At 42.9% G+C, this 24,054-nt stretch overlaps 2 protein-coding genes across 2 annotated transcripts in view; both read right to left on the bottom strand.

Moving 5' to 3' along the window:
- The window catches only part of Nup107 (nucleoporin 107), a 43,733-nt gene extending 41,454 nt beyond the window's left edge, over positions 1-2,279 (bottom strand). Inside the window, exons 1-2 of the mRNA XM_048418302.3 lie at positions 2,097-2,279; positions 282-373 (exon numbers count right to left, since the gene is read on the bottom strand). Of these exons, the coding sequence (XP_048274259.1) occupies positions 282-373; positions 2,097-2,104 (100 nt within the window). The 5' untranslated portion in view covers positions 2,105-2,279. The remainder of the gene's footprint in view (positions 1-281; positions 374-2,096) is intronic.
- A 14,690-nt stretch (positions 2,280-16,969) lies between these two features.
- Positions 16,970-24,054, bottom strand: part of Rap1b (RAP1B, member of RAS oncogene family) — a 33,194-nt gene continuing 26,109 nt past the window's right edge. The window contains exons 4-8 of the mRNA XM_085683203.2: positions 23,133-23,189; positions 21,828-21,968; positions 21,020-21,163; positions 20,067-20,183; positions 16,970-18,291 (exon numbers count right to left, since the gene is read on the bottom strand). Of these exons, the coding sequence (XP_085539329.1) occupies positions 20,097-20,183; positions 21,020-21,163; positions 21,828-21,968; positions 23,133-23,189 (429 nt within the window). The 3' untranslated portion in view covers positions 16,970-18,291; positions 20,067-20,096. The remainder of the gene's footprint in view (positions 18,292-20,066; positions 20,184-21,019; positions 21,164-21,827; positions 21,969-23,132; positions 23,190-24,054) is intronic.

Below are 24,054 nucleotides of genomic sequence, written 5' to 3' on the forward strand. Positions count from 1 at the left end.
CTATTAATTCCCTGTCATTAAATTCCCAGGTCAGAATTAGATTAACATGTACTGACTACTAGTTGGCTACAATGACGTGCTAGTAAGAAACCCAAACATGCTTTCAGAGAAACAGAAACCCTAATGCACTAAGTCCACTGAGAGCATATAGCCATCAAGTAAAACACCCGTGGAGAGCTATCACTGATTTTACCACAGTCAAGTTTCAATGCCTCAAACAAAATTCTGCAACACTGAGTTGCATTCTGCAATTTATAAAATTCTTAAAATACAAAGGATACTTAAGACTCTTTTTTGAGCACTTTGCTTTCTTGCAGTCCGTGTCACTTCTGCCTCCCGGATCACAGGGGACGACATCTCCCCGAAGATACTCCTAAAATGGTATAATTAAGCTCTTAGACGGTATTTACAAAACCTTTATCACTACAGTTAGAGCAAAGGATCCTGAGTCAGTCAGGGGACAGGTCATTCCATCAGCCAAGGGACGGGTCACTCCATCAGTCAAGGGACGGGTCACTCCATCAGTCAAGGGACGGGTCACTCCATCAGTCAGGGGACGGGTCACTTCATCAGTCAGGGGACGGGTCACTCCATCAGTCAAGCCTTAAATGTTTTGGCAGGAATACCCTATTTCTAAGTCTTGATCACTCTACCAAATCCCACTCAGTGCTCAGCCATGAACCCTCTCCTTCACTTTCTAGTACCACAATGGTCTGTTTCCTAGGCAGTTATTTCAGAACCTGAAATCTGTACTACAGCATCTGCTTCATGGAGGCAAATCTTATTTCCTCCTATAGACCAAAGAGCTGCTTAACTGAAGAATTCTCTACAAAGACTTGCGCAGTCTCTAAAACAGTGCTGAGTTAGCTGTGTGACAACCGGTAGGTGTTAGGTCAGACTCGCACCTGCAATCTAAACTGAACTACATAGGAAGTTCCAGGCTAACCTGGATACAGAGTGAGACCACTGAATTACATGCTCAGCCCCTTAACTTGGGTCCTTAACCTCTTCCAGGCTCACTGTTCTCTGACAAAGGATGGCAGTGAGGTCCTCATAGGACTACAATCAAGCCAAATTAAAAGTAAAAGACCAGCTTTACTGGGCAAAGCACTCCAAAGTGACCTTCCAGCGCCCAGAGATGAAGAAGGGGACAGAAGAGAAATCACATAGTCTTTCTTAAGAAGGGGGCTTAATACCCTGTAGGAGCCGGGGTGATGACGTGTCCTCCACAAGCTGGGTTTATGCCCAATTAAAGCTCTTTGGGCAGAAATTGGGGACCTGGCATTCTCAGGGGAGTAGCTGCCGCTTGGCGGTTTTCCTCAGAGGACCGGGTTTGGAGAGGGAGGAGCGGCACAATCAAGCAGGGATGAGCTGGAGATTCCAGCAAAACAAAATGAACCATTTAAATCTTAAGGAACACACCAAAATAAACCTAGCACAATGTTTTCAGTGTTAATTCTTACTCAAATGACCAGCTAGCAAGTTACCTCTGACAGGTTTCCCTGATTCTCCCGTACCAGGAGAATTTCACGTCCCCTTCATTTATTTTCTCGCAGTACAATATAACACAGCGTCTTCACTACCCAATCAACTCCGGATGCCAAGGTATGTGAATAACCCATTTTTGTCGCAGGCTAGCATAATTACCCGATCACATGAGAAAATCAACTACCTGGTGCTGGCCCTTAAAAGTCTAGGCTGATCAATGACATCTACATACGTAAAATCTATATGAATTAATAACCAGAATAAAATCGCTCTTAAAGTCTGTACTGAGATGTCAAGCATTGCTGACTACTGGCTGTGACCTCGGACTGCTCACTTCGCATTTCGAATGCTGTACTGCTGGGAGAGAGCGCCGCACAGACCCCCGGAGCCCGGGCGTGGAACGTGGGGGATCTGCACCTCTGCATCCGGGTTCCCCAACTCCTAGCGGTCTTTCCTCCAGGAGGAGACAAATCCCTGGCCAGGAGAAGGGAGGAGAGAATGGACATCCCTCGGCTCCACCTCCGTTCTCCGCGGAGCTGGTTTCACCTCCGTCGTCCCGCCAACAGGCGAGAGCCACAAGTCTTGGAGGCGTCCCCACCAGGACTGACCTGTCCATGGCTGCGACCTCCTCCACCTAGAAGCTTGCAAACTCGACTGCAACACGGCTACCACGTTTCAGCCTTCCCGCTCTCCGGAAGCAAACCCTTCGACCCGGAAGCATGCCCTGGATAAACCAGCCCCTGCAAAAAGTAGTGGGAAGGCGGAAACAGCGTTCCCACTTGGCGCCTGCGCGATTTCCGTCCACAGCCGCAGGTCCAGTTGGCGCAGGCGCAGAAGTGTGCCAGAGCATGACGGCGTGGCTGGGCGGTGCCGGCAGGGCGGGAAGGGGCGGGGCTTGGCGCGTTGCCCCGGGAGGTTTGTGGGCGTGGTCTGGGTGGGGCGTCGGTCACCTGGATTCTGGTGAAAGATTCTGCCTTAGCTTTCTTACGTGGAGTTCTGCCACACTCCACAGGAGCAGGCCTATTTCGGGGGCTTGTGGTATACTCTCAGTGAACGGATTTTGAAGCTGTTTCCTATCATTGTTATTTATTTTTCCTTTACGGAACTAGCCGTCTTTTTAAAAATCGAAAAGTAGTGCATAAGCTTACTCCTATAATACCAGCATTTGGGAGGCTGAGGCAGGAGGATCACCATGAGTTTGAAGCCAGGCTGGACTAAGAATAAAACTCTGACTTTAATAATAATTATTATAAAATAATAAAATTAATAATGGTAATAATAGTAATTTTAAGGTGTGAAGATACCTGTCCCAGTATTAGGTCTCAGGCCCTCCATATGTCTAGAAATGAGCTCAAGCTGAATGATAGGATTTCTGGCGGTTAGATAAATGCCAGCATCCCAGCCTGGCAGTGGTGGCACACGCCTTTTATCCAAGCGCTCGGGGAGGCAGAGGCAGGAGGATTGCTGTAAGTTCAAGGCCAGCCTGGTCTACAAAACGAGTTCCAGGACAGTTACACAGAAAAACCCTGTCTTGAAAAACACGTGACTCTCATACAAAACAAGGAAAATACACACAAGTCCTGTTAATGAAAGAGTCCCACACTTTCTTTAGTTCTCTGTGACTATAATTCCAGGAGATATCCTGATAGAAATCATCCAAAGTAAGGCATGGTAGGACACTCTGTAATCCCATCACTTAGGAGGGAGAGGCAGGAAAATTGCAATTTTTAGGCAAGGTTGTGAGTTCCTGTCTCAAAAATAAAATAAAATAAAAGCCCGCCATTTGAATGCAGTTAACTGACAGAACTAATTATTATTTATGCCAGCATGTTTAGTGTTGTTTTTTTTTATGTAGTGAAAACAAACTGTAGCGATGCCTTGTACACCATTTCACAAGCTGTTTATTCAATTAACACGAACATCTTTTCATCTCGGAAGCATTCAGCTACATCTCTGGTAACTGGGCTGACTACACCGAGGGTAACATTCCTTTAGTTTCCATTTCCATTTCTCTGGTTTCACCCTATACTGTGAGTGGAAACTGTTCTAGAAGAGGTCACCAAGAGGCCCTGCAGCTTCCTCTGCTTTCCTCCCTGTGGAGTCAATCTGCCTACTTCTATGGTTAGAGACCATGATTGCCTAGTGGTCTTTCCTGCTACCTAGGCTACTCTTGGCCTGTTTTCTCTGTAGTCTGGGGAAGTCTGCCTTTCCCTTAAATACTCCCTTCCAGACAAGCACCAAGCCTTCTTCAGCTCTCTGCTATTTTTGCCTTTAACTGCCACAAGTCTCCAGATAATGCCCTTGATTTGTTTTCCAAACTCACACACACAGCTGCCTATTTGGACATACTGCACACAGTCACCAGACAACATAGTGGCAAACCTACCTCTCCCATAGTTTCCATTTTGACAGATGGTCGGGTCGCGCTAGTCTGTAATGTAACCTCAGTAGAACTGCAAGTCCCTGAGGGCAGAGGTTCTGGCTAGGGCTCTACCCAAATCTCGAAGATGTGTTCCATTGTTACAATGCTCTAGCAGCACCGCCCTGAGCATCAGCCGCCTTCCAGGTTCCTCTGCATCTCAACCTTAGCTTCAGGCTGCTTGATTCTGTTTTTTTTTTGGGGGGTGGGATTTGCCTGGTATCATTTTGGTATCTCTGCCTCTGATTTTAAATTCTATCCAGTCTCAGTCTCATTTCCCCAAACATTCTATGGCCATTTGATACATTTTTGTCCCCTCCTTCCAAAGATAGACAGAAAGAACAGAAAGAGGAAAACTTTGTGGAATCCATTTTGGGGAATTAAACTCTGATCTCCAGGCTTGCCTGACAAGTCCTTTACCCGTGGAACTATCTCGTGCTACTATCATGAATTTCAATGTAAATATCTGTGTTTTCTAATGGTCTTAGGCAACCCCTGTGAAAGGATTGTTTCACCTCATGTTGAGAACCACTGATTTAAAGACCACCCTGATTAGCACAGAAACATACATGGTACTCGATTAATATGTATAACTTTAATGTTTTTACTTATAAGTTAAGTAATTTAGGCCTGACTTGGGGCACATACCTATAATTCCAATTATCAGAAGGCTGAAGTAAAAGGAATATAAATTTTACACCAGCCTGGACTACAGCAGACCCCTCAAAAATAAATTTAAAAAATAATAAAAAGAAAAAACCCAAATAGCTGGCTATGGTGGCATATGCTTGTAATCTTCGTGATTAGGAAGATGAAGCAGGGGGATTCATCAAGGTCAACCTCAGCTACTCAGTGAGACTTCGTCTCAACTTTAAAAAGATTTTAAAAGATTTAATTATTTTTCTCTTTTATTTATTGTTATAAGATATATATTTATATACATATATATATACACATGTGTGTGTGTCATTTGCATGTATATATGTGTGCCACATACATACCTAGTGCCAATGCCAGAAGAGGGCATCAGATTCCCTGGAACTGGAGTTTTAGATGGCTGTGAGCCACCATGTGAGGCTGGGAACCAAGTCTGGGTCCTCTGCAAGATCAGCAACTACTCTTGACCACTGAGTCATATCCAGTTACCTCAACTTAAAAAAAAAATGTATAGAAAAAAAAGAAAAAAAGAAAGGTGTATGTATGTACATTGTATGTGTATGCATGTGTAAATGTGTGCATGTGCATAGAGGCTGGAGACTCTCCTCAGGCACCCCACATGCTCCTTTGAAACAGGGTTTTCTAATGCTTGGAGCTGAGCCGTCAGGCTAGACTCACAGGACAGCGAGCCCTAGAAGTCTTCCTGTCTTCTTTCCCAGCTCTGGGGTCACAGGGCTACAGCTCCTCTCTGCTCCAGGGTGCTGGGCCAGCGTTCAAATCTTCGCCAGCTGAGCCATCGCCACATCTTCCTCAAACCTGTGGCTATCTCCTGTCTCAGCCTTCTTAAGGCCAGGGTTACAAGACTGTCACCATAATTACAAGACTGTCATCAGAATGGTTTTAAAATGTTAATACATGCCAGGCGGTGGTGGTGCACACCTTTAATCCCAGCACTTGGGAGGCAGAGGCAGGCGGATCTCTGTGAGTTCGAGGCCAGCCTGGTCTACAAGAGCTAGTTCCAGGACATGCTCCAAAGCTACAGAGAATCTATCTCAAAAACAAATAAACAAAAAAGTCAATAAACAGTGTGTGTGTGTGTGTGTGTGTGTGTGTGTGTGTGTGTGTATAAAAGCAACTGACATTTGTGCTGATCAAGCTTTTGTCAACTTGACACAAATGTAGACATCTCTGGGAAAAGGAAACTTCAAGCTAAGGGACCATCTCTGTTGGACTGGCCTGTGGGCAAGTCAGGGGCGGGCATTTTCTTGACTGGTGGATGTGGGAGGGCCCAGTCCCACCCCCAGGCAGGTATTCTCAGAGGGTGTAAGAGGCTAGAGTGGTAGGCTCATGGGCTAAGAACACACACATATCGGGGAGGAAAGCACAGACTGCTCCTATAGAGGATTAGAATCTGATTTTTAGCACTGCACCAGGTGGCTCAAAATCACCTGTAACTTCAGTTCCAGGGGGATCCAACACTCTCTTCTGGGAGGCACTACACTCACCCACAAACATAATCAACAAATAAAGAAATAACATTTAACTGAAAAAGAGAGGAGCCAATTGTGCCCAGTGTTTTTCCAAGGTCTCTTTCTGCTGCAGTCTCCTGTCTCCAGGCACTTGCCTTGGCTTCCTTGGGTCACAGACTGGAAGTTGAAACAAACCTTTCGTGCTGGTTAGTTTTGTGTCAGCTGAAAGGAGGGAACTGCAATTGAGAAAATGCCTCCAGAAGACCTGGCTGTAAGGCATTTTCTTAATTAGTGATTGATGGGGGAGGTCCCAGCTATTGTGAGAGGTGCCATCCTTGTGCAGGTGGTCCTGAGCGCTGTAAGAGTGCAGGCTGAGCAAGCTACGGGAAGCAAATCATCACCCCTCCACGGCCTCTGCATCAGCTCCTGCCTCCAGGTTCCAGGCCTGCTTGAGTTCCTGTCCTGACGTCCTTCAGCCATGGACTATGATGTGGATGTGTTTCCAATTTTTGTTCATGCTGTTTTGTCACAGCAGTAGTAACCCTAATACTATTAATACTAACCTAATAGTAACCCTAATAGTAATCCTCCTCCAGCTGCTTTTTTTTTTAAAAGATTTATTTATTATGTACAGTGTTCAGCCTCCATGTATGGCTGCAGGCCAGAAGAGGGCAACAGGTCTCATTATAGATGGTTGTGAGTCACTATGTGGTTGCTGGGAATTGAACTCAGGACCTCCGGAAGAGCAGTCAGTGCTCTTAACCTCTGAGCCATCTCTCCAGCCCACCTCTAGCTGCTTTTAATCAGTGTTTTATCACAGCATAAGAAACCAAACTAGGACAATGTAGACAAACTAGACTTTTAACATGGAATAATAAATGTGAGAATGCTTCTTAGACTTAACCATTAATTCAATCTGATGTTTTTCAATATAGGCACTTTTCAGTCTGTTATTAGCAAGTGTGTGTGAGAGTGTGTGTATGTGACACATGTGTGGAGGTCAGACAACAATCTTCAGAGTTAGGTTTCTCACTGGAGGTTCCTGAGATTGGATTTAAGTTGCCAGAGCACTTGGAGCCATTTGGTAGGGTGGCCAGCCTGGCATTGTCCCTTTTCACCGTGCTTCTGCTTCTCTGCTAGGGCCTTAAGCGTGGTGTGTTTGGGGTGACATTTTTAAGGAAGTGCAAAGCCTCGCCAGACAAGTGAATCATTTGCAGTGACTCCTCTCTACAGACACTGCAGTCATCATCAATAGTGGAAATGATCTTAGGAGCAACTGAGAAACTAAAATCGTTATCCCTGGTTTACACAGGATACTCTGGCGAAACCACAAAACCATTCCTGCAAGCTTAGTACCATTCTTGTCTTTACATTCCTCTTTGCAGATGCAGACATCCTTCACCCAACACATGTTCACATTTCTTTGGGTGCTTTATTATTAAAAAATAGCTTGGCTGTTCTCTTTAATTACGATTGTTATTCTTTTGCTGTCACTTTAAGAACTAACCACACCCATCCCAGCCACTTCTGACCTCCCCCCATCTTTCTCTCTCTTGTGTGTTTGTCTCGTGTTGTGTGTACGTGTCTTTGTTCTATGTTTCTCTTATGCCTCTCTGTTTTTCTCTTCTTTAAGCAACAAATGTCTCCCTCTTCTTTAAATAATACTATGTCCTGTGAGCCTTTTATCTGCCGTAACCGCCCGCCTGACTCCCCCGGCCGCATGGCGCTGCCATCCTGGAGATCTTACAGGGACCCACAGCCACTAGCAGCTGCTCTGCGAGCCGCCCGGGGCATCCCATCATCATCATATTCTTTTTAAAAGAACAATAACGATGACGTTTATTTCATCTAGATTGTATTCTGTGAAGGTGGCTGGCATGATCTTTATACAAATTTAATCAGGAAATAAAAGAAGTCATATTTCTTTCTCCTCTGGTCTCCACTGTTACCACATCCTCATTATGCCTGCTTTGATGGGTAGGGGAGTGTTGAAGGGGTATCTCTCCTCTGATACTTGTAGCAGAAGCTAGAGGGTTCTTTCCCGTGCTCTTAAGAATACAGGTGAAGCTGGGCATGGTGGCAGATGCCTTTGATGCCAGTGTTCAAGAGACAGAGGCAGGAGGATCTCCATGAGTTTAAGGCCAGCCTAGATGACACAGCAAGTTCCAGGCCAACCAGGGGTTACAATGAGACCCTATCTCAAACAAATACACGAACAAAACAGAAAACAAGAAAAACAACAAAACCACAAGTGAAGCCAGAGTGGTGGCATAGGTTTGATATCTCAGCACTCAGGAGGCTGAGGCACGATGGTCACAAGTTCAAAGCCAGCCTAAGCTGCATGAGGAGGGCATCCTAAAACACTCGCACTTGTGAGAAAGGTTTCTCATCTCAGGAGACTCAAAGGATCACAATGGAGGCACAGGCTGGGTGAGATGGATTGGGAGTGAGGTGCAAAAGGAGTTTGTGCAAACACACATTAATGCCTGAATAAGTGATATGATTGATAACTTCAAAGAAGATCTCTTTTTATGTGTGGTGTGCATGCACACGTGTTCAGGTTCCTGTGGAGGCCAGAGGCAGAGTCAGATCCCCTGGAATCGGAGTTACAGGCGGTTCATGGGTACTGAGAATTGAACCTATGTCGTCTGCGAAAGCAGCCAGCTCTCTTTCTCTTACCTGCCACCTATCCTTCCAGGCCTCTGGACAGTAACTTATTCGTTTGTTTTTCAAGACAGGGTTTCTCTGTAGCTTTGGAGCCTGTCCTGGAATTCGCTCTGTGTAGATTAGGCTGGCCTTGAATTCACAGAGATCTGTCTCTGCCTCCCGAGTGCTGGGATTGAAGGGGTGCGCCAACACTGCCTGGTATTAGTAATTTTTTTGAGAAACAATGTCACAAATACTTTGAATAGTCGATGTTACTATACACATATGGTTGTCTTTGTCAATAGCAAAATACCTTCTAGAGAATTCATGAAGATGTATTCTTAGGGACTCAGGGTTTAGAGTATGCCTTCTAGATAATCGGCTCTTAAGGGCCGAGGTCGCAGTCCTGTGTCATAGTGCAGCTCATAACCTGGCTTCAATCCACTTAGTTCATAAATCAAGAGCAGAAATTGACTTGAAAAATACCTTGTGAGTCTATTTTGAGTTGCAAATTTATTGACATCTAACTATGTGGCTTCTAAAAATGGAAGTGTATTTCAAAGCACAAAAAGATGGGAGCTAAATCTTGGCCATTCAAGGATGTTTAGGAAGACTGCTGCGAGCCTCGCCCTTGACGCCCGCAGAAGCTTGACCTGCTCTGCAAAAGGATAGTAAATACAGCATGTGCCTCAAAGTGCATCTGGCTCCCGATTTGCAATTGAAAATGATTGAGTTTAATCTTAGGAAAAGCTCACACTCCTAAGGGACTGTTTTTGCTTCTCAGTCCTTCACAAGATCAACCTGAGTTCTTTTTTTTTTGATTTTTTGTTTTTGTTTTGTTCTAGTTTTCGAGCAGGGTTTCACTCTCAACCTCATAGACTTCCAAGATTTTTATTGCTTAAATAAATTTGGAAAGTCATTTTTTTCATGATTGATTATTTTTAAAGATTTATTTATGTATTTATTGACTGATTGTGTATACAGTATTCTGCCTATATGCATGCCTGCAGACCAGAAGAGGGCACCAGATCTCATTACAGATGGTTGTGAGCCACCATGTGGTTGCTGGGAATTGAACTCAGGACCTTTACACAAGCAGGCGGTGCTTTTAACCACTGAGCCATCTCTCTCCAGCCCCATCATAGGTTTTCGTTTTGCATTTTTATTGTGTGTGTGGTGCATGTTTGCCGCAGCCATGTGAGGCCATCAGAGGACGATTTGGTTCTCCCTACTCCAAGAGTGCAGGACATCAGGTCATGCAGGTCCGGCTCATCTTTGGGTTCTTAAAATTTATTACCTTTCCCTTTTAGAGTATAAAAAAAGCAGTGAGCCGGGCGTTGGTGGCACATGCCTTTAATCCCAGCACTCGGGAGGCAGAGGCAGGCAGACCTCTGTGAGTTCTAGATCAGCCTGATCTACAAGAGCTAGGTACAGGACAGGACCCAAAGACACAGAGAAACCCTGTCTCGAAAAACTAAAAAAAAAAAAAAAAAGTTTAAAAAAGTCATGCCATCAATGGTTAATTCCAGTTCCCCAGTGAATTATTAGGAATAATTGAGCAAAAAGCTGACAATCCTGACGGAGGTGGAGAAGGTGGCACTGGAAATGTATCAACATTCCAGGGCTGACATGCTTGATATTATATCCACTAGTTTGAATGACATCCTGAGACCAGTGCTTTCTTTTCTTTTAAACAAGGGCCTGGGGCAATCAAGCCCATAAATCTGCACCCGTCATTAGCCACTTCCTGTCTAGATACCCAGGCTAGAATATCCTGTACTGCTTCAGAGCAAGGGGGGGAAATGCATGGTGGGTGCCACTTCCTCTTCTGAGCAAGTACTCTAAATATTGGTATAATTAGTGGCATGTTAGTGGCTAACAATATTAAAGATATCCTTTTTATTTTTTGAAGGTTTATTTATGTATGAATGCTCTATCTTTATGCACACCTTTGTTTTGAGACAGGGTTTCTCTGTGTAACATCCCTAGCTGTCCTGTAACTCACACGGTAGACCAGGCTGGCCTGCCTGTGCCTCCCAAATGTTGGGATTACTAGGATTAAAGGCTCATGCGCACCTCTATGGTAGAAGATGGCATCAGATCCCAGTGTAGAGGACTGTAAGACACCATGTGGTTGCTGGGAATTGAACTCAGGTACTCTGGAAGAGCATCCACTGCTCTTAACTGCCATCTCCCTAGCCTGCCCCCTCCCCCCTTTAAAGACATGGTTCCACTCTGCAGTCCAGGCCTCCAACTCACAAGAGATCAACTTGCTTCTGCAGTGCTGGGATTAAAGCTGTGCGCGAACACATCTGACTCCAGTTTAGATTTTATTAGGGTCCATGCCATGTTTTCCTGGAGCCTAAATATTCAGCAAAGAAGCAAAAAGCGGGGCTGGAGAGATAGCTCAGAGGTTAAGAGCACTGACTGCTCTTCCAGAGGTCCTGAGTTCAATTCCCAGCAACCATATGGTGGCTCACAACCATCTGTAATGAGGTCTGGTGCCCTCTTCTGGTCTGCACGCATACATGGAAGGAATGCTGTATACATAATAAATAAATGAATATAAAAAAAAAGAAGCAAAAAGCTTTTCTATACTAGCTGATGCCTGAATCATACAATTGGGGGAAACATACCATTACCAGGAGGATTAAAGTTTATTCCAGATATGAGTATAAAAGCAGAAACCCTACCCCTAATGTTGAATGCCTCCCCCATCAGTGGGTTGAATTAAACTGAAACTCGTTCAAATATTCATGGTGCTCGGGATCAAACTCAAGGGCTCACACATGCTAGGAAAGTGATTTATTAATAAACTATATAAAACCCACCAGATGAGATCATTTCATTTTTTTTCCCAGCTAAAGGACAATTTTATTGGTTTAAGAAAAAATTATAGTGAGGGGTAGGTGAAAATCCTGGCACTTGCTAGCAGAGATGGAGGAAAAGTCAGGCATAGAAAAGAGATTATATTAAAAGTATAACCCTCCTCTGCCCACCAACGCCTGAGGCAGGTGGGAGGGCTGCTTCTACTCCCCCCTCCCCCACCAGCTGCAGGACCTGTACCTTGCCTGGGCAGCACTTTGTGAAAGCTGGAGAACTGGCCCCACCCTTTGCTTATTGCTGCAAGGGGGGCAACTAGCCAGGATAGTGCAGGAGAGCTCACCCTGGTGGTGAGACAAGGGAGAGCTGGTGGCTGACCAATCCTGCAGGTCCAGAACCAAGGTTGAGTTGAGCCACCCCAACATCCACCTCATTTATGACCCCCTGGAGCACGTGAACGGACCAGTCCTGTAGACCCAAAGCTGCAGGATCTCCACAACACAGGGCACCATCAGGATAACCAAGGAGTCCCAGTGGGGGCCCAGCATCAACAGTGTAGCAGAAACCGGAGGCCTCAAACCAGACCAATGAATCTTTGCAATGAACACTTGTACATATATGTATATATGTATAAAAGGATTTACTAAATGACTCACTGTGTCATGCTACAGCTTCCGTAAGAAGACTGGTCTTTCTTTTTTTCCTTCTTTTTTCTCTTAAATTTTATTTTTGGAGGAAGTTGCAAGAGCAGAGGGTGGATATGAAGGGATGGAGATGCATAATGTAAAAGACACAAGAGTGAGAGCTAAAAAATAAAAATAAACAAAAACTCCTGAGAATCAAAGTGGGCTGTAAGCTGAGGAAAGAGTTCAAAGCTGAGATCATTTAATTCCTTCACTCCCTCCTTACCATGCCCCTCCCCACCTTTGGAATATTTGCTGAAGATCAATCCTATAGTCTTGGACAAAAGCTTTACCATGGAATGCCCTTTCTCCTTTAAGACAGGTTTTGATGTAGTCAAGGCTGGTGTCTTGTCTCCCCCTCCTGAACACTAAAATTTTAGGCACGTATCACCATACCCGTATTATCTCATTTCTTAAAATAAACCCCCTCTACGCAGCCAGCAGGACAGGGTAGAATTAAAACCTTGCAAATAAACACCACTGTTTAGGCTCAGAAGCACTTTTCTTCTGTGGATCAAATGTCTGCTAGGGTAGTGACTCACCGATGTTTTACCTCATCCTAGGATTGCTCAGAACTCCTGCAGAACAGTTTAAATCCAGGACTGCCTGAGACACTTCTGACCTTTAGGGAGGTCTGCTGACAATGGCCCCCATAGTTATTCTGGCATCGCAAATTACCTTGGATTATCCAGATGGACTTTGAATGACATCACAAATATCTTTAAACGCCCAAGCATGGGCGTTCTGCTAGTGCCTCTAGCCGAGTGTGCAATCCGGCTGAAGGCTTGATTTGGGAACACGAGAGTGCACTTCTCTGGCTTTATTCACATCTATTAGGACACCCCTACTGTTTAGGACACAAATATATTTTCTCCAGAGAATCAGGTATGGTATGGTTCACTATGAAAACCCAGTTAATGATCTATCTCTAAAACATTTCTGACACTGGACCAAAGTATCATTTAAGAATAAAGTGTGTCCATTATTGGGAAGGTGTGTGGAGGAAGCCTGGAGTGCCACATCTGTGCTAGTGGCTTGGACTGGCAGATGTTACACAGATCAACTTGAATGCTTGCTAACAGTAGCCCTGGGGCACTTGGCTGGTGCAGACACGCAAAGGCCTGGTACAAAAACCATGCCATCACTTCCATGAATTAGCAGTCAATTCCTCACCAGGAAGTATATGAGCAGAAACGGCGTGACGTGTATGGTGAGGAATGACATTCACAATTGTCGACACCTCTGCCCATCAATTCACTCGTGTAATCCAGTCCTTACCATCCCAAGTCTGTTTATACCAGGTTTTCACACTTAGCTCTTATGAAAATAAACTTCACCCACATTTCCTAGTAGTAAAGGCAACTGTTCAAACAGCCATTCCAGTCATTCTCAATCACAAACCTAGCTCCAAAAATATTTAATTGTGATTCATAACAGCAGCAAAATTAATTATGAAGTAGCAATGAAAGTAATGTTATGGTTGGGTGGTCCCCACAACATGAGGAACCGTATTAAAGGGTGCAGCATTAGGAAGGTATAGACCCAATTGGTTAATAGTTACCAATTCTCCAGCCACTGTTTTTTTTTTTTTTTTTTTTGGTTCCTCCTCTTACCAGAACAGTATTCCCAAGTTACTTCAGGGTTAAGTCTAACTCAACTCTGGGGCAACTGCAGCAGACTCACGACTGTGGCTGGTCCTTCCCACTGATGAGTAACCTGCTAAACCTGTCAGCGGACACCGGCTTTACCTCATCATTTCTTCCCCAGACCTAGAGCACATTCTAAGTTTGACAGTGATAGTTCCTTATTCTGAAATTTGTACTCCCAGGGGACACAAACTACCACACTATAAATAGAAATCCGAATGGGTAACAGGCAGATGACAAAACCACAAAAGGCCTTTTGTTCTCTGCCTACTAAAAAGCTGCTGTAACCTTTTATCTTCAGGATTACTCACACAGAAATCCTCAAGATGAGCGTGTAGTTTCCAGAGAAGTCAAACACTGAAGATGCTGCAGGGCCAAAGACTGCAGACAGACAATTACCTCACTCATGAACAACAGTGAGGAAGACAAGGCTAACCCAGGTCCATCACAGGTGCCCCGTAACATAACTGATTTTTAAAATAAACTTCTCCTATAAACCACAAAGTTAAAGCACACTGACATTTTGAGAGACCAATTGATAAACGATTACTTTTAAGGTAGTAGGAATATTATAACGTCCATTTCCACATGCCAGTCTTTGTACATGTTAGTCAAGCACACCGCGCCATACCTCCAGCCTTGCTTGGGGTTTGCATTCAATGAAGACACACAGTAAAGTAGCTAAAAAGAACACTTGTACCAATGACATGTTTGTCATCCACATCTAAGATGAGAAGATTAAAGGAAGAAAGTCAAACTAAATTTCCCAAAGGAATTTTTAATGTCAATTCACAGTAAACAGTCTATGTTTATATGTTTAATTGGGAAAACCCCCTGAAATAACGTAAACCCATACAGCTGTTTAGGGCCTGAAGGGAGAGCTCAGGAGGAGGTGCAGGGCTTCCAGGCTGTGGTGGCTGACTGTAACTCAGTGCTCGCAGACGAGCTAGCTCGCCAGCAGGACCTGTGGCTTTGGCTTGATATATAAGCTATGGAATGATTTTGGGGACACAAATCTCTGACCTCCACACATACTGGGACACACCATGTGCTTCCATACACATGCAAACATGCATTACATACCATACACACACATGCAGAAAAACAAACCCACAATTTTTCAACGTTCTTATAAAAGCACATGAAAAAGTGGTTCCTAGAGTCCAGCTTTCCCAGCTGTTCTTGGGAGCATGACCACGGACTCTGTCCCTTGTTCTTTTTCTATCTTCCTATTATTCCAACTACCAGGGAAGCCCATCTACATGTTATTTTCATACCTTGGCTGCAGTTTTTCTGCAGTACATGAGAAATGGTTCTTCATACAACCACAGTCTACTAGAATTAAGCAGCTGGATAAAACCAACCTACAGGGCTGGAGATGGCTCAGCAGTTAAGAGCACTGGCTGCTCTTCTAGAGATCCTGAGTTGAAGTCCCAACAACCACCCGATGGCTTACAACCATCTGTAATGAGATCTGGTACCCTCTTCTGGTCTGCAGACAGAACACTGTATACATAATAAATAAACAAATCTTAAAAAAAAAAAGCAAAACTGACCTACAGGACTACATGAGCATTAATTCCTGCGCATGCTGTTAGCACCCTCACTTAGCAAAGGAAGGCTGTGGGGCTGTAGCCCAGACTGTGGAATGCATGAAGCCCTGGGTTTGAGAGAAAAGGCACCTAACCACACGGTCACACAGAATGGAATTAGAGCGGTAGGATTAGACACCCAGAAATCCTAGCACTGGTTCTTGATCCCATATTCTTCCTTACCATAGTAAAGTGGTCATATTATACTCCTCCACTGGAGCGGTTCTAAACCACAGTGACTTCTGGTTCAGCAGAATGGAAGCACATCTGATGTCTGGATGCCTTCATTCACTATAACCTGGGCGTGGGAGGTGTTATCACCTCTAGTGGGCAGATACCCAGGGATGTTAGCTTAAAACTCGATGATACATAGGGCAACTCCCACAATACAGTACCTAGCACCAAATGTCAACAGTAGTAGGGCTAAGAAATCTTACAGAACGGACTCTAGTAGGGCACTTCAGTTGATCTTGGTTGTTGCTATATCCGTGATCCTAGCAAACCCTAGAACAGTTTATTTTTTTATTTTTTAGGTTTTTCAAGACAGGGTTTCTCTGTAGTTTTTGGTGCCTGTCCTGGAACTAGTTCTTGTAGACCAGGCTGGCTTCGAACTCAAGAGATTCGCCTGCCTCTGCCTCCCGAGTGCTGGGGTTACAGGCGTGCACCACCACCGCCTGGCTTAGAACAGTTCTTGACACTTAAGTTTTATTCGCTGAAGGAGTACTCACTGCTCATGAAGGACAGTGGTACCTTCAATGGATCAACAGAATGCTACACTGAAATAATTTTAGTGTCCCAGTTTTGAGGGCATCCCCAAGTGATTATAAAGAAAACAAGCTTTACTAAAACATGTCTCTCAAGGATAACGAAGTAGGAGTGTCTCTAAGAACATTTACTTTAGGCCTCTTAGTGATAGAACTTGGTGATAAATATATAACGAGTAAGACTGTCTTAAAACGAAAGCCTTTAATGTCCCATTTCAAACAGCATGTGTTGAGGACTGACACACACCTGCAAATTAGAAGGTACCACTTAAGTGACTGCTCCAGAAGCTGGTAAATGCTATGAGAAAGTGTAAGAGCTTCTTTACAAATTTCACAGAATTCAATTATAGCACACAGGAGACAAACACTATTATATAAAAGAAAAGTAGCAAGAGTTAATATCAAAAAATTTTATAACCTTATTAATATTTTAAGCTTAATTGGTGCAAACTTCTGTGTATTAGTTTCTCAAAGATTTGCATTCTGCATAAAAAAAAAAACATAGTGTAGTTCCCAAACTATTTAATCCTTCCTCCTTTTCCCCAGCCCAAAGGGCCACTGAACACCAGCCAAAGGCATCTGTTCATGTGTAATACTGTTTGAATCACAACATTCTTTCTCAAGGAAAAGTTCAAAGGGTAGTTTTATGTGGATAGCCAAACAAATCTAGGGAAAAAACACCCCCAAACCCAAACAAACCAAATCCTGACATCTTGGATTTAAGAGTCTGGTTTACCTGTAAGTTATAAATTATGAAATCACACTGTGTAAAATAACACCTATTACATTTAAAAAGGTAAACCCATATTTATTTACTAGCACTGTTAAAACATTACACAAAACACATTCAAGTGGCAAGTAATTATAATGCAAGCCCTTGCACGGCAATCCAAATTTATTGAACTACGGATGCTAAGTTATACAAAATTGCACCACTTTAATTAAGGCTTTTAGTTTACATTTGGCCACCTCAAAGTCCTTGTAACATCAGGTTGGTCAATTTAAACACTGTGGCTCCCTGTTGGATGGACACACAATCTTTACACTCAAACGTTAATGCACACAAAGCAACAAGGCATTGTTAAATAAAACAGCAGGAGTTACTGCAGTTAGGCCTTGTGACCAATTACACATGATTAAAATTACTTTCCACATTCACATCCACAGTACTCGTCCACCATTTAACATCTCAACCAAAACGTTACACATGAGAAACAATCACTAACAGGCAAAAGCACTACCCCTGTGTATTTGGTATTGCAGACACACGTAGGCATGAGCAAGCAAGGGAGTCACAGTGAGAATCTACAGCTGCAGAAGCCTGGAAATGATTTACAAAATTGTTAAATCATTAAAAAATTGTTTGAAAATATACACTTCTTGTTGTAGACCCCCACTGTACACACAACTATAAACATTGTTCCCTATGTAAACAAAAAAGGAAACATATAATAAGGAGATCTGAAAAGTCTGGACATTTCCTTCCCAACAGATATTAAAGGCAACGTCTTTAATCTAAGACATTATACTGAAAGGACTATCATATTTTAAAGACAAGATCACTGTCTCCACAGGATTTTGAAAAATTAAAAAAACTATATAGCTGTGTTAATCAAAGCGCTTATTTTTGTATAATACAATGATAATGACCTTGAATTTAAAAAAAAATTACAATAAGCTACAAGTATCAAAGAAGCGAAGTTATCTGGAGTAGTCTATATAGGAGCTCTTTGGACTTTCTTTTATTATGCTAAAATAGTGGTGCTTTTAGGATTTACATTATTGTACTCTCCAATACAAAGTATGGGGTGTGGTAAAGTATACAGTACACCATTTTCATACATGTACAACATTGGTGGATGAAGAATGTCTCTTAGCAGTAATACTGGATGTAGCCTCTGGTCTGACCAGCTGCATACTCTAGAACCTATTATAGAAGTAAAAATCTCTTGTGATACTGGAAAGTGATTAGAATGTGCAAACTGATACAGTGGCTTTCATCCGCCTCTCAAGGGCACCACCACAGGAAAGTCCAGTGAAGACGTTGGTAGGTTTACAAAGTTGGAATGCTGGCACTGTTGAATTGGGCAACAGTTCTTCAGACCTGTGGAAGAGAAAGAAATAAATACACTAACTGAAACTGTACAACAAGGAATTAAGGAAACAGTAGACAAAGGCTCTGATTCTAGTCATGAAATTAATGACGGATAAGAAATTTTTTTATCTTTATTCCAAAAAAGATGGCAGTATACATCACTGTCCCCCCGGAAGCCACACAAATGGAAATTCTAGGCCAAAAGCAGAAAAATGCTCTGTATAACTTTCTGCATATTACTTTCCAAAGATTAAAAAGCAAAACAAATTTAAGGCTGGAGAGACACCTCAATGGTAAAGAGCACTGGCTGCTCTTCCAGAGGAGCCTGCACCCACATGGCTGCTCACAAATGCCTGTAACTCCAATTCCAGGGTATCCGACACCCTCTTCTGGTCTCCTTGGACACCAGGCATGCATACAGTACTCATATATACAGCAGGCAAAACACTTGTACACAAAACCCAGAATCTTACAAAATAAGAACAGGTAGCCAGGCAGTGGTGGCCTTTAAACCCAGCACTTGGGAGGCAGAGGCAGGTTTACAGAGTGAGTTCCAGGACAGGCTCCAAAGCTACATAGAGAAACCCTGTCTCAAAAAACCCAAACCAAAACAAACAAAAAAGGAGCAGGCCAAAATCTGCTTACTTGTGTGACTATAAACACATGCCTACGCTGAAATATTTTTTTCCTTTTATTCACTTGAGATGCGCACTTGATATATAGCACAGGCTGCCCTTGAACTTGGCAACCTTTCCTGCCTCAGCAAATAAGACATAACTCAAAATGGAGCCAGCTGTGGTAGTGCATGCCTTTAATCCCAGGCAGGCCGATCTGTGGGAGTTTAAGGCCAGCCTGGTCTGCATAGCCAGTTCCAGAACGGCCAGAGCTATGTAATAAAGAAAGACAAAACAAAACAACAAAATAAAACAAAAAACCCCAAAACTTCTCAAGGTAAAGATATAATGGCACTGCGCTTTAATGCTCACCAAATAGGAGATAATTGCCATGGGCAAACGAGAGAGTAGACAGTGCTTGCCGTGCGACAGACAATGATCTTACTTTATAAGCACCGATCTTACTCAATGACTGTTTTTATAACTTATAAAGAATGTCATGTCCCCATAGTCTTTCTTTGGTTAGACTCCGAGGTTGTGGTTATTTTCTCTGCCGAGGACCCTTCCTCCAGCATTGCCCTTTCCTGTATTCCAATTCTGACAGACTTTCCCTAAACTCTGAGTTAACATACCAGCCTAGCGCCCCGGCTCATGTAACTCTAGAGAACCCAGAACAGCATGGCGGAAACCACGGAGTCAGAAGTGAGGCAATCTACTGAAATCCTGGTTCTGCCAGGGGCACGACCTGTAGAGCTTGCAATGGCTCATAATTCTGGAGTTCAGTACAGACAGAGTGACTCTTTAGCCCAGGCTCTGCATCTGTTTTGCCTCAAAGGCTTGTTCTGAAGTGTCTTCCCTGCTCCTAGGTGAGTGGAGGCATCACAAGCTTAAGTTGCCACACCACACACATTCTAAAACTGTCTTTCTCTTCTATTACATCTCAAATATCTGAGTTCTGATGATAGGTAAAGAAATACAATTTTAGGGGACTGGGCTCAGTGGTCAACAGCACTGGCTGCTCTTCTAGAGGACCCGGGCTCAATTCCCAGCAGCCACATGGTGGCTCACAACCATCTGTTATGAGATCTGGTGCTCTTTCTGGTGTGCAAGCAGAACACTGTATATATAATAAGTAAATAAATTAAAAAAAAAAAAAGGAACATAACATACCTGGCTCAGAGCTACAACACACCCAGGGCATTAAAGCAGCTGGCACGACGACTTTTTGCGGGCCTTGCCAGGCACTGGAGTTTTTCTGTTAATTTGCCGCACTAGGTCGTAAAAGATCTGCAAATACATTATTATTATTACTGTTGTTATTTTTAAGAGGGAAAAACAAGCTCAAAACCTAAAAATAAAAAAGTGAAGCAAAAACAAACAAAATCTCCTGGCAATCCCTACAGCCATAAGGAACCCCAGAAGCCAGTGTTCCTTTGCAGAGCTAGTAAAGCCTGTGCTTTTCAAGTACCAAGTTCTTTTTTTTTTTTTTTTGGGAAAAATTTAAAACTGATTTCCTTAAAGTAAGTTCTTAGTTGAAGGAGCTGCAGAATTCTACTCAATTCAGTTAGATCTCTCCTATCCTACAAAATAGAGAAGAGAGAGAGGAAAAAAAAGCCTCTACTGTCTCAGATCTTTCCGTATGCCTTTGCTCTAAACAGCTTCACTCCCTTCAAGAACCATGTGTGTCTTTCTGCCTTTTCCTTCCAATACTCAATGAATTTAATGTGTTCCCACACTGGCCTTCCACCCAACTTTCCCTTTAACAGTAATTGCATTGCATACATATCACAAAGAACTGAAACACTGCTACTTATTGACATGCACATGCTCATCAAGACTGATCTGCCTGTAAGAGCACATATTAACCTAGAGTTCTACTGCAGCACTTTCCCATTAACTGAACATTCTTTAAGATTCTGTTACACATGTGTCCTCATGAGTTTATTATTATGTGCAAGCAGAGGCCCACACATACACATGATAATATGTTGTCATGTGTGTGGGAACTGCACCTAGGCTTCTCTGTAACAGTAAGCTCTCTCAAATACTCAGGAAGGCCCCTTTTCAGTAATTTAAAATGTTACACTAAATATAAAAAGCTCCCTAAGTCCATGTGCACATACCTCATTAACGTTTATTTTTGATTTTGCAGAAGATTCTAAGAATGCACAGTTGTTCCATTGTCTTGCTAGGTTTTGACCTTGTTCCTTCCCTACAACTCTTTCGTCTTCCAAGTCACATTTATTGCCCACCAGAATCATCGGAACCTACAAAGACATTGGTGAGGGTAAAACAGATACAGCAATAAAGACCCACTCTAAACTGCTTACGAAACAGGGAGAATTATGCCACGATGGACTTAATCACAGCAATCACAAACACCCCTTTAAAGGGGAAGCACAAAGGGCGCTACCCTGAAAAGCCAGCGTATTTCAAACAAAATGTTTAACAGTGTGACTCAACCTCATGGTTTTTTTTTTGGTTTCTGACATACATTTAATGAATCACACAACACAAAAAGGAGAAATTAAGGAGGCCCCTATAGCAGCTTCTATAGCTCCTATAGTGACTTCAGCTTTTCACGGTTTGAGCTGGAACCTCTCACTTTCATATCTATGATGAAATAAATCAACTTAGTAGAAGTCAACATACTTATTAGTGGCATCACGCTGTTTGCATCTCTCTAATGTTTGTAGTTTTCAAAGAGTAGTATAGGGAAAATCATAAACTACTAAAGGCCACTTAAAAATCAGCTCTTAAAGGACTTTTTGGGAGGGGGAAAATTTCAAACAAGGAAAACAAGAATCTAGGTTCCTAAAAGAAACAATCTTTTTTAATAAATACTTTAATCTGATAGAAAAACAGAACTTCACAAGTTCTCAGCTACAGAAGTGTAGGAGATGATGGCATCTACCACAGAGGCATGCTTACATCGTCAGTGTCTTTAACCCGGAGAATCTGCTCTCTCAGGTCTTGTAAGTCATTAAACGTGGACTGCGCTGTGATGGAGTAAACCAAAGCGAAGCCCTGTCCATTCTTCATGTACAAATCTCTCATTGCTGTAAATTGTTCCTACAGAGGAAAGATTAAAAGACAAGGATGTGTTTTGATACCAAATTAGATAATTCTCAAACCTACACATAGCAGCCTATTGAATATTGGAGTATTATGTAACATTCCTTAAAATCACACATTATAGCAAAATACGGTCTGAGAATATCTGCATAACAAAGGTCTTTTAAAAAACGACACCACAGATTTATATATAATACATGCTCAACTGGAAGAAGACATCTTGTCTCTAAAAGAAACTTTGTTTTCTGAGACATGGTTTCTCTGTATAGCCGTGGCTGTCCCTGAACTCACAGATTCACCTGCCTCTACCTCCCAAGTGCTGGGATTAAAGGTGTGCACCACCACCGTCCAGAGTTAAAAGCAATTTCTGAACCTATCACATCGTGATCTCATCATTTCTCTAAACCTCTTCCCTAGGGTGTGGGTATCTGCGCGAAAGAAGCTGATGTGTGCCACACAGTCACACTCTTAGTCATACTCCTTCCCTTACTTTTGGTGTACCACATGGTCACACCCTTTCCCTTACTTTTGGACACCTACAAACTTGTTATAGTGTGGATATAGACTGAGTAGTCCCAAAGTCTTCATGTGCCAAAATTTTACCCTGATTCTGAGGCATCCAGAGGGTAGAAACTTGAGTTTATGAACTGAAGAGGTGAGGTCACTGGAAAGCAGTTAGGATTGGATATGGTGGCTTCTTACAGGTGAAGGGAAGGGGGAAACACAGACATGTATGTTTCTGTGTCTTGTCACTTAATGAGTATTGCCTCAGGCTCTGTCAGGAACAAGCCACCACCAGATTTTGCTCCTAGAACTTGCATCTTCAGAACAAACCATAACAAATCTCCATTCATAAAGTTAGCTGGCCATAGGCATTTCAGGACAGTAATAGAGTTGATGCAGTTATTTAAAAGTACTTTCAAGGACAACTACCAATCAAAACAGTTTATATGGCCAAAGAATAAATGTATATCTAAGCATTGTCAACATTATCTGAAATATTTAACATACTGTCTTATAGGGATCAACACAACCACAGGCCATGAGATTTTCCACTCTGGCATTTAAAAATTTCTCCAATAACTGATCCTTCCATCCATAAAGCGCACCGTTTAAAAACTGACGCACACTGCATATCCTTTGATAATTTAACTTACATACCGTTCCTGCAGTGTCCAGGATTTCAAGCATACACTGCTGTGCATCTACTTCAACTTGCTGAAGAAAAAGTTAAAATAGTTCTTTAGTTTTCATGCATGTAAAACAACCTTAAAATACCCACAACAGTTAAGATTAGAACAGATATAGATTATGGCAACTTTACAGGGTAATACTGAGCAATACTTAGAACTAGCTTAGTCACTGTGGCAGTTTTAATAAGAACGGCCCCGTGGTGATGGCATGTGAGCACTGGGTTCCCACTTTGCATTGCTGTTTGGGAGGTCTGGAGTGGTGGAAGGATAACACAGAGGACCGGCTTTGAAGTTTCAAAGCCACCGTTTGTTCCCAGTTTGCTCTCTGTCCCCGCTGCATGATGGACAAGCTCTACAAGCTGCCTTGCTCCTAGTGTTTATTGCAGCAACTGAACAGTAATGAAGTTCCAAAGCCCCCATTCTAGTCAGCTGCAAATTACATGTACTGAGACGTAACTAAGATTCAGCCACAGTGTGACACACTCAACACTTAATTTTAGAATAGAAATGCTTTCAAAACAGTTTAAGCAGAAAAGCAATGGTTCCAACAGTGTCAGCATTGGTTTTTCCTGTCAGCTTTCCTATAATGCTTTGGGTATGTCTTTATTTCCCTAGACACCTTTTTTTTTTTTTCCCTTTGAGACAGGGTTTCTCTGTGTAACAGCCCTGGCTGTCCTGGAACTTGCTAAGTAGACCAGGCTGGCTTCAAACTCACTGAGATCTGCCTGCCTCTGCTTCCTGAGTGCTGGGATTAAAGGTGTGTGTCACCACCACCCGATCTTCCTAGACACTTTTTGTCATCAACAGACGTAATTTCTGGCGAGAAGGAAGAAGTGTCTTAATTATAAAATAAAGCATCTATCCCTGTTATTCTTTCTACTATTTCCTAG

The sequence above is a fragment of the Myodes glareolus genome, chromosome 26, assembly GCF_982192425.1.
Source record: "Myodes glareolus chromosome 26, mMyoGla1.1, whole genome shotgun sequence".
Lineage (NCBI taxonomy): Eukaryota > Metazoa > Chordata > Mammalia > Rodentia > Cricetidae > Myodes > Myodes glareolus.